The sequence below is a fragment of the Protobothrops mucrosquamatus genome, unplaced genomic scaffold (assembly GCF_001527695.2).
Source record: "Protobothrops mucrosquamatus isolate PMUCROS unplaced genomic scaffold, P.Mucros_1.0 scaffold357, whole genome shotgun sequence".
Lineage (NCBI taxonomy): Eukaryota > Metazoa > Chordata > Lepidosauria > Squamata > Viperidae > Protobothrops > Protobothrops mucrosquamatus.
This window is the reverse complement of record NW_015386692.1, coordinates 539,870-551,165: the sequence shown is the minus strand read 5'-3', so window position 1 is coordinate 551,165 and position 11,296 is coordinate 539,870. Positions and strand designations below refer to the sequence as shown.

At 43.5% G+C, this 11,296-nt stretch overlaps 1 protein-coding gene across 1 annotated transcript; it reads left to right on the top strand.

Moving 5' to 3' along the window:
- The first annotated feature begins 258 nt into the window (after positions 1-258).
- MFSD4B (major facilitator superfamily domain containing 4B) lies at positions 259-11,082 on the top strand. The gene is made up of 4 exons (XM_015815634.2): positions 259-300; positions 4,991-5,159; positions 7,499-7,615; positions 9,503-11,082. The coding sequence occupies exons 2-4, from the start codon at positions 4,994-4,996 to the stop codon at positions 10,705-10,707; spliced, it is 1,488 nt and encodes a 495-aa protein (XP_015671120.2). The 5' UTR covers positions 259-300; positions 4,991-4,993; the 3' UTR covers positions 10,708-11,082.
- Positions 11,083-11,296: the final 214 nt, after the last annotated feature.

Below are 11,296 nucleotides of genomic sequence, written 5' to 3'. Positions count from 1 at the left end.
AAGAAGCAGGTCCGCTTTGCCCGGCTGGAAGAAGATGGAGCGCCAGAAGCGGGAGCCCTCAGGGAGGCCGCGGCGGAGAGAGCCGCCGCCGCCGCCGGAGAGTCGCCCCCGAAGGGACTACCCGGAAGCTCGGCGCGGCTTGCCCTTCAGCCGGTTGTAAAGGTGGCAGATGGCAGCGGCCGAAGAAGCCGGGCAGGAGGTGGCCTTGGCGTGGGAAAGCAGCAGGCGGCGGCGGCGGCTTCCCGGCGGGCCCTGAAGTGGTGCATTTCGGCTGCTCTTTGCGCCGCTTTCCTGGGCCTGGTAAGGAGGCGAGAAAGGCAGGCAGGCGGGCGAGCCAGCCGGGCAGCGCGCAGGGTGACAGCCGGCTTCCTCCTTCGATGACCCGCTGCCCCGCGGGCTCCCTGCCCTTCTGGCCGGGCCCGCAGCTTCCTGGGAGGGAAAGAAACCCAGGGTGGGCGCTGCCCTCTGGCGCCCTTGAAAGAGCGGCAGTCGGCAGACACACGCCACCCCAGACCGAGTGGGCTGCCCGGGGCTCTCTGTCTCCCTTAAGGACAGTGGTTCTCAACCTTTTTAATGCCGCGACCCCAACCGGTCGTAAGTCGAGGACTACCCAACCGGTCGTAAGTCGAGGACTTTCCCTGCCCGGGAGCACTGCGCATGCGTGGTTCCGCCCCCTGCGCCGGCCGAGGCGTAGCTGGCAAGCGGCAGAGATGGAGCAGGCCGACCACCAGCTGGCCCAGCCCAAGGGAGGTAAGGCACCCGCCGGAAAAGGGGGAAAAAAATGGCGGACAAAAAAAAATGGCGGACAGCCTTGCTTGGCGACCCCCGTGATGGGGTCCCGACCCACAGGTTGAGAACCACTGCTTAAGGAGAAAACATGGTCCTGCTGGACTATGAACAAATGCCTTGGTATTCAAGCCTAACATACAGGGAGTCCTCGAGGTACGACCACACTTGAGCCCAAAATGTATGTTGCTAAGGGAGAAAATTGTTAAGGGAGCTTTGCTTTGCCGTTTTATGACGTTTCTTGCCACATTTGTCAAGAGAATCACTGCGTTGTTAAGTTAGTAACACAGTTGTTAAGTGAATCTGGCTTCCCCATTGACTTTGCTTGTCAGACGGTCACAAAAAGTGATAGGCATGACCCCGGGACACTGCAACCGTCCTAAATATGAGCCAGTTGCCAAGCATCTGAATTTTGATCACATGAACATGGGGATGCTGCAACGGACATAAGTGTGAAAAATGGTCATAAGTCATTTTTTTTCAGTGATGTAACTTCGAATGGTCACTAAACGAACTGTTGTAAGTTGAGGACTACCTGTACAATACACTCAGTATAATGCTAATGATCACAACCACTACATGACACTGAATGTTTACATCCCACTCTTGCATTGGAAATTTAAAATGGCATGCCTGGCAGGTCTTCTGGTTTCATTTTTGCAAGAATCATCTAGGGCAGTGGTTCTCAACCTGTGGGTCGGGACCCCATTTGGGGTCGATCGACCATTTCACGGGGGTCGCCAAGCAAGGCTGTCCGCCATTTTTTTTGTCCGCCATTTTTTTCTCCCTTTTCTGGCGGGTGCCTTACCTCCCTTGGGCTGGGCCAGCTGGTGGTCGGCCTGCTCCGTCTCTGCCGCTTGCCAGCTACGCCTCGGCCGGCGCAGGGGGCGGAACCACGCATGCGCGGCACTCCCCGGCAGGGAAAGTCCTCGACTTACGACCGGTTGGGTAGTCCTCGACTTACAACCGGTTTAGTCCTCGACTTACGACCGGTTGGGGTCGCGGCATTAAAAAGGTTGAGAACCACTGATCTAGGGTGGGATGAGAGACAGTATTTGGCTCAAAAGCACTTTGTAAACACTGTGGTCATCTTGAAACTGGGTAACCCTGACTTCGAACCAGCATTTTAGCTTCCATGCTAAAGAATAAATAAAATGCTTCCGTTTGTTAATGAGTAGGTCAAGTTCTTCATGATACCACTAGATGAGATTAACAAAAAGGCTTGGACTCAGATGCTGTAGATGGAGGAATGTTATTTGGCTCCTTTTTTTATTAGTGAGACATGAAAATTGTAACAAACATGAATTTGCATATCAATAAAAGACAAAATAAAAGTCAATTAACAAGCTTAGCTTAGGTAGACAAAAATTCTGATAGCAGTTCTTTTTGGAGTGTGGTGCTGGTGAATGACCATAATAAAATTTGATTCGTGATGGTAAATTTATTTTGGATAGGGCTTCATTGCCCATGGATGTTACAGGAATAATTCCTTACGGAGGTTTTGATCTATATAGACAAATTGGCCAGAGATCTGGAGTGCCTGGGTATTTGACACTTTTGTGTATTTTCATATTGACACACCTTTCAAAAGACATCCTTGAGGCCTATTGTATAGATCCCCTCCTGATACAATTTGATAGTTGGTGATCTGAGAAAGAAACCTCTTGGAGCAGGTCTAAGAATTTCTGAGAAATTTCTCTCATGAATGAAGGCAAATATATGTGTCCAGGATCCTGCAGAAATTTCTCTATTCTGGGAAATCTTCATGGGAGATTTCAACTGGTATGGTGCAGAATTTGAGTGTGTGAGCAACCTGATGCATAAGCACACAAAATCCACTCCAATACAACTATTCTTGTAAGCGTAGATGCGTCTTCTAATAAGATGTCAGCAGTTGCAACTTTGGCCTTATCCATGTGGTTTGCGTGATGAGTTCTTTCAACTTTTTCTGTGACACCTAAATAAGGTTATTATGGTCCCTAGTCAAGATAGACATGTGATATTCTAAAACAGAGCTTTTCAATCGGTGGTACACGTACCACCTGTGGTACATTGGCATCTGGCAGGTGGTACACGGCCCTGCCCAGCCTAGCCAAGTGTAGTGGAGGAGGGAACGAGCCAAAGCGGCGCAGTGCAGGACTGGCCGTGAGAGAGTCCTCAGGAGCTTCAGGGTGGCTGGGGTGAGGCCCCAGGATTGGCACTTCCACCTCACCCGGAAGAGAAAGGAGGAGGAGGGGGGCAGAAGCTATAAAAGGAGGTAGTTTGGGCAGGAGAGGGAGAGGAAAAAAAAGATGCAGCCTTGGGAAGAGGAGTCAGCTGGAGCTGCACCAAAGGGAAAAGAAGGAGGAGGGGGGGAGAGAGGAGAGGAGATCAGATAGGTTGGCCGGGAGCCGATCTACAACTTCTGTGGCAGCCATCCATGTCAGGCGCGCACACAGGTGGCAGCGACAGGCAAGAAATCCCTCCACGAGGAATGAAGAAAGGCAGCATTGGCTAGAGGTGAGGGAGGGAGGGAGGGAGGAGATGGCAATGAGAAAGGGAGGTAGAGAGCAGGAGGGAAATGGAAAGGAAGGAAGATTTGGAAGAAAAAGCCGAGAGAAAAAAAAAAGAAGCTGTTTGAAATAGGCGAGAGGTAGCCGACTGCTCCGGCTGCTCGAGAGGAGATGTTTATTGGCAGAAGCGAAGTGCCGTTTCAGCAGTTCGGTTCTGGATCAGCTGAACAACAAACTGGAGAGTGGAAAGATTCTTAGGTGATTTTGTGACTTTGAAGTTCTGGGATTTGTGCAATGTGGGCTTTGTGTTCTTAAGGAGTGTTTGGCAATTTATATTGTGGCTGATGGCTGATGTCCCGTGTTGGATTTTGGGTTCTAATTCTATTGCTCTGCTATTGTTAGCTGTAAGTTTTGCTGCAAGGGATTTTGAAGTATTTTTGTCCTGAATGGATTTTGCCTATAGCATTCATTTACTTATGAATGGAGCCATTTGGGGAGGCTGCCTTAGCCGGCAGCCGGTTCCTTAACTTTTCTTTCTAGCCAATAGCTAATTCTTAAAGGGGAATGTGCCTTTTTAAGCTACTTCCCTCAGTGGCTTGTCTTTTCTGTCTCTGGAAGCTTTTCCTTGTTTGATAAATATATGGAAGAGGGAAAATATGGGGTGTGGTATTTTCAAATTCTTCCTTCAGAAGGAAGGAGATGGAAATAAGAGGGAGGCAGGGAAGGAGGGAGGGAGGGAGGGAAACAGGAAGGAAGAGAGGAGGGAGGGAGATTGGAATGAAAGGGAGGGAGGGTCTGAAGGAAGTCCCGCCTTAGCACTTGGCCACCAGCAGCTCTGCTTGTCAAAAGGTTGCAAAAGGGGACCACCTGATCCTGGGACACTGTGACCATCATAAATATGAATCAGTTGCCAAGCATCCAAATATAAATCACGTGACCCAGGGGATACTGCAATGGTCACAAGTGTGAAAAATGGTTATAAGTCACTTCAGTGCCATTGTAACTTTGAACAGTCACTGAGCGAATTGTTGTAAGTCGAGGACTACCTGTACTTTATCACTTTTTCCCTTTTTTGGGGGGGGTGTCTTCCAAGTTTTTGACACCTTGCTAGGTGACTGGTGGTACTCGAATATTGCCATATCCTAAAAGTGATACAATCTGTAAAAAGGTTGAAAAGCCCTGCTCTAAAAGAACAATGGGACAACCCGTTTGGTGTAGTGATTAAGGCATCAGGCTAGAAACCTGACTGTGACTGTGACTTCTAGTCCCATTTGAGGCATAAAATCAGTTGAGTGATCTTGGGGCAGTCACCCTCTCTCAGCCCTAGGTAGGAGACAATGGCAAACGGCGGCAAACTACTTCTGGAAAATCTTGCCAAGGATACTGCAGAGACTTGTTTAGGCAGTTGCCAGGAGTCAAGATTGACTTAAAGACACCAAAAAAGAAAAGAAACCCTAAGCAATATAAGTTGGAGGGAGCAACAAATGGAATTAGTTCTGCTTCCAGGCCTTCTTTTATAGGCTTCATAGAAACACCCTGTTGGTAATTGTGTTATTCTATGGTATCTGCACAGAAAAGTGAGGGTTGATGTAGTCCATTAACTTCAGTCAGCCTTATTTTCAAATAAGTATGCTGAATTGTTTGAACAATTTTGCAAAGCTTTATTAAGAACAGCTATTTTTTTATTTCCTATTGATTTTATTTCTTTCTAGGGGATGGCTATTGCTATTCTAGGACCTACATTTCAAGACTTGGCTGCAAATGTGAACAAAAATGTCAGTCAAATTTCATATATCTTCGTAGGCCGTTCAGTGGGATACTTTGGTGGTTCTCTAATTGGTGGAATACTTTTTGACTGCATGAACTCCAAGTTTCTTTTGGGTAAGTGGAAAAAAATTGAATATGGATAATATAGATTGTTGTCCTTTTAGTAGAAGAGGTGTTGCATATCTATCCCTAAGAGAGTAATACTTGTGTTTACAGATATACTGTATTATACAATAATGAGAATTAGACAAAAGCAATATACAAATTTGAAAATCCTTCTACTTAGTGGATCAGAAATGGGACAGTAATTGCATCAGTTCTTTTCTTTTAACCTCTTCCTGAAGTTTTCTAACTTCATCTACATGTGTGTCCGTTACAGAGATGAACAAAAATATTAGAGGGGACCTTGGAATCATGTAGTTCAGCTATCTGGAGCAAACTCCAGAAGAGTAGATTCGGTCACCTCTTAAATTTCTCCTTACAAGCTCTTGGTTTTCTTGTTGTTTGTCTCCTGCATGTGCCCTAGTTGGTGCTCAGAATTTAATATTCTGATTGCTGTCTTACCAACCAAAAAATCAGACTATTTTTACTCTGGCTTTTAGCTGTATTTAATCAAATGTCTACTGCATCCAATTTTCTGGAGTGGAAACTCAACAAAAACAGAATGAGTGCATCATTTGTAATATGCTGTATTCTTTGGAAAAGTATCGGGACTGAATTCTTATAGTCTTAAGCCAGAGGTCCACAACCTTTTGGGCACCAGGGACCGGTTCCGTGAAGAGAGGTTTTTCCGTGGACCGGAGGGTGTGTGGTTTTGTGAGTTGCCTGCATCTCGCGGATGGGGCTTTGCTTGTTTGTGCGGACCGGTTGCTGGCGTGCTGCGGACCGGTACTGGTCCACGGACCGGGGGTTAGGGACCCCTGTCTTAGACCAGTGACTTTAGGATGTCATTCAAAAGCAATTTATATCAAAATAAGGAGCATAGAGAACTGAAATATTTTGATATTTTCTGTTCAGCAGTCCCGTCTGCTAAAAAAATAAGTCATTCCCTTTTTAACTTAGTCAAGGAAGTGCATTTTTATTGATTGCTTCTTTATTGGCATTAGGTATTTAGAACATTGTTTCGAGTTCTTTTTTTTATCTCACTTACTCAAGTGTTCTCAATCCTTTTGTCTTGGTTTCAGAGTCACAATTCTTTATTAACAAATGGGTTTTAGGACTTTTAAACATATTACATATAAAGATGTATGACATAGAGATACCACCGAACTGCCATGCAAGTTTAGTGGCCTTGCTATATGAGACTGCCTTCCTAGTTTCTATGTAAGACTTCCTTTTGCAGTCTACAGACTTTCAGTTGTATTTGGAACTGGCTTTTTCAGAGCTCCATTTTGTGCACCATTCCTGAGTCAGGGAGCCTTGCTTACCTCCTATTTCAATTACTGTAGCAGACCGTACATGGGACTGCCCTTGAAAAGCAATTGGAAGTGACAGCTAGTCTAAAACATGACAGGCTGGTCAAGGATGAGTATTTTCCATTATCCATGGGTGACCCCATTGCTTTGGATGTTCCATTGGTTGCCAGCTGGCTTCTGAATGCAGTTGAAGGTGCTTCTTGTCACCTTTAAAGTCTCATGGCTCCAGATTCAGTTATCGGAGGGACCACCTTCTCCATGTTCATCTGCCCATCCAGTCAGATGAAATAAAGTAATTTCTGGCCAAAGAAAGACATCTGAAGGCTCCTAAGAAACGGGCATTTGCAGTTGATGTTCTTATGCCTTGGAATATAGTCAGTCCCTTCTCTCCTGGGTTTTGGAGAGCAGATAAAACCCGGCTTTTCCATGTAGCCCAGGAGGAAAGAATGTTATGAATTTGGATGTAGTGGTGGTCATATGACTTCATATGCTTTCCTTCATCTCTTTTTAAAATCCATTTGGGGTGGATTTATTTGTGTAATTGTTGGAGGGGTTATTGTATGAAATTTGTGATTGGTAGCCACTTGACGCTTCAGGAATGGACAGCATACAAATAAATAAACTCTTCAGAATTCTGCAGAAGTCAAGGTTTGGGGAAGGATGAGAAGCAATTTTAAATTGATTGAAGCCAATTGTTTTCTATGCCGCAGTATTTCTAAATCATTGAAGCAATGCTTTCTAACCTTTGAGCAACCTTCTTGAACCTAAATCCAAAATATACTATTAGGAAGAAGGCCCCATAGAGATCAGTAGCATTATTCCAAATTATAAATGCTGACGATCGCAGCCTAAAACATGAGTACATTTGATATAAGACTGCTACATTAAATAAGCTACATTTCTCCACGATTTAGTAATAACCGTAAATACAAATCAAAATTATACTGGCTTTGAATTTACTGGATTTAAAATAAAACACGGGCAATTTTAATTCTTAAAATGTTCTATTTGAAATTTTTAAATTATTTGTATTTGTAGGCTTATCTATGGTGGGTACAACAGTAGGCCTGTATGCTATTCCATGGTGTAAGAAAGCCATCTTGTTAACAGCCGTGATGTCCATCATTGGTTTTGCAATGGGAATTCTGGATACAGGTAAAAAAACCAAACCTTACTACACATATGGTCTTTTTTTCCCTTTCATCATGTTGAGATCACTCAGTAGAACTGTGTTACATTCCTTTATAATAAATTATGCGTTCCTAATACATTGCTAAGTGTGTATCATGTGCATAAAACATTTGAACCTGCAAATTTCCTTACTTGACCAAAGGCCAAGCTAAATTTCACCACTTGGTTATATTTGCCTTTTCCTGTTTGCATGCTATTTTTGGGGTGCTGGTGGTGGTAAAAATTCAGAGATTGAGAACTGTATGTACTTTAGTCGTAAGATAGAGCTGAAGAGTCCTAAGATAGAGTTGAAGAAGCTTCTTGGATGAGAAGCGAAACGTCTTCAAAGAAAAACAAGAAAGTCCAGTTGCCTCGTGAAAAAAAAAAGCATCTTTGGGATAGTCCTAAGAAAGTTGATTTGTATATAGAAAGATTTCTTCATATAGGTGCACATACAGTACTTTAAGTACTTCAGTAATGTTCTGGCAATGGTTACAGGAAATCATTATTTTTGCTGAGGGGATCAAGAGAAATATTATAGAGACACGGAAAAGTGACTCAGACTAGGACTGAATGAGAGAGCAAGGGAGAAAACCAAAAGATTGTTTAAAAGAGTAAGACTAATAGATACCTTCAAGCAGTTTTCTTAACAATAGCATGGAATTGGCTTGCCAAATAATATGCAGCCCTATAGTTCTCTGGTAGTCTAATAAGTATTAAGTTGGTCTGATCCTGCTAAGCCCCTAAGTGGGTATTAAATGAACAGAAGTATAGCATAGAAATCATAGAAAGTAATAGTTCCACTTTAATCATACAACCTTTAGTTTGCGTATTGTGTCCAATTCTGAACACCATATTTAAGGTTTTAGAGAAACAAATATATTTAGGGATAGTTCGAAGAAATTAAGAATGTTTATCCTTCAGAAAACTGAGGGAGAATATGATACTACTTTTCAAATACTGGAAGAGTAAAATAATTGGAAGATCAAGGTCTGTTTTCTAGCATTCCAGAGTGCAGGATATAGAATACTGTATTAAAGTTACAACAAGGAAAATTCCAACTGAAAGTTGGAAATAATTTCTTGAACTGTAAGAGCAGTTTAAATGGCCACTTCCTCAGCTGGGCTTCATTGAAATATAACATATAGGAAAGTGTAGCCATAAGAAAACGTACTGTAATTTGAAGAAATCAAAAAATGAGAGCATATAGAAGAGATGGCCCTTCTGTAAGAATAGAATATTAGATGAATGGCAGTGTTCTTGGAACTTATTTTATTACTTTTGGTTAGAATTTGTATTCTGCTTTTTTCTAGCAGCTTCCTCCTTCAGTTTTTCTCCACAGAAGTCCTGGAAACTAGGCTGGACTATGAAAGAATAACTAGTCCCAATTCATCCACTGAACTTCCATGTCTGAGGATAAAGTTGAGTTTGGACGTCCCTAGTCTGGTACATCTTAATAATAGACAGCTTTGGCCTCTAGAGCAGAGGTCCTCAACCTTGGCAAGTTTAAGCCTTGTGGACTTCAACTCCCAGAATTCCTCAGCCAGTTCATATTACTCCTGTCCACATTAATTTGGCCTTATTCGGAATGGAGTCCAACAACATCTGGAGGATCACATGATTCCCTCTCCTCTGTTGACTTTGTGGTCATTTCACAAAGTTGAAAACGGGAATGAGCTGTAATGAAACAAAGAAACAAGACAGCCAGGGAGAAGATTGCTTTGGTGAAGACAAAATTGCAAAAGTTTACTACCTACCTTGAAAAGATGCCAGTTGGAATAGGAAGGGAACGGCATGTGTTAGGTGAAGATGTCACGTAAGTTTATGAAACTTTTTAATGTGAAAATTTGACTCTGAATCTTTGTCTTTCAGGTGGGAATGTTCTGGCTTTGGACACGTGGCAAGCAGAAGCTGGTCCGCACATACAGGCCTTGCATTTCAGTTTTGCCCTTGGCGCTTTTGTAGCTCCCATCCTGGCGAAGATGGCACTGGGTGGTTCTGCTCTGGGTAGCAGTATTGATAACCAGTCAGGTGCGAATTCTCTTCCTGGTGCTACGTTGTTGCCGAAGCTTCATTTGAACTGGAATTTTGTGTGGTCTTATGCTGTGATTGGCACTTACCTCTTACTTGTTGCATTGTTTTTCTTTATTTTATATTTGAGGAGCAGTCCTGTTCATGGTAGAACAAAACTTTCCATGCAGAAATACCAAATTGCGAAATACCACCATGCTCTCGTACTACTTCTTTCTGTGTTTTTTTTTTGGTATGTTGGAGCAGAGGTCACCTACGGCTCCTACATCTTTACTTATGCAAAAACCTATGCCTTTATGAAAGAAACGGAAGCAGCAGGGTTGAACGCTGTCTTTTGGGGAACCTTTGCAGCTTGCAGAGGATTGGCAATCTGCTTCGCTACCTGCTCTTATCCTGGATCTATGATCCTGATAAGTATCGTAGGCTCTATTGTGTCGTCACTCTTCCTGGTCCTCTTCAATGTACACTCAGTTGCTCTGTGGGTTGGTTCCGCAGTCTATGGTGCCTCAATGGCTACTATCTTTCCCAGTGGCATTTCTTGGCTAGAGCAGTACACCACTGTTCAAGGAAAATCTGCAGCAATGTTTGTAATGGGTGCAGCTCTAGGAGAAATGTGTATTCCTGGGGCGGTTGGCTTCCTTCAAGGATATTTTCCCACTCTCCCAGTGCTCATGTACACTGCGTTGGGAGCAGCTGTCATGACAGCAGTACTGTTCCCTGTGATGTATAAATTAGCGACATCCTCCGATGATGTTAAATTGAAGGATGCTGGAGACAGGGAAGTTCAAGAAGCTTTATTGTCCAACACCTATCCTGAAGACGATGATGAGGATAGTGAAATCAGAGAATGGAATGAAGTAGACTTTGAAATAATTGAGATGAATGACACACTAAAGAACTCTGTCATAGAGACCTCTAAGAAGATCCAAGGAGAATTTACTACCACCATCTCCAGCCAGACTCCTTCAGATAATTTGTCATTTAATTCTTCTCCTGTACTTGCTGTCAGATCCCCAAAACAGAAGAGTTCAAATAAGAATGATTAAGTTGTCTGTCTTTAGTGGAAAAAGATTTGAGGAGATCAGAATTTCAACCCTAAGATATACTGTATATTATTTCAATGTTGGTGGGAGGTTTGCTGAATTCTAAGCAAGGCCTTTTTATTTTAAAGTATGAGGGAAGTGGTAACTTCTAAAGAGGAATGGAACCCCTCTATTTAACCATGGGAGTGACTGAAAGACAAAGTAGAATGTTTCCTAAATTTAATATTTTTTCAGGAAAGTGAAAGCTATAATTTGAATAAACAGAACTTATGTGTTCTGCTCCAGCAGTCCCCAACTTTTCCAGCTTGGCGGACCAGTGGGGGTGGCAGATGGAGAGAGGGGAGGGTTTCATGTGTGTGCCACTTCCACAAATGCAGCTTTGTGCATGCACGTGCACGTTCACTCGCTGCTTGTCCGGCCTGGTTACCAATGGGCCATGACCTAGGCCCAGGTTGCGGACTGGGGGTTGGGGAGTCCTACTCATTGTTGGCTTATAAAATGATGTTTATAATCTGTGTACTGTACCTGAAGGGGCTGAAGAATAAGAATCTTCAATTCATCAATGTCATCTCTGGAAACAAGATGAATCTGG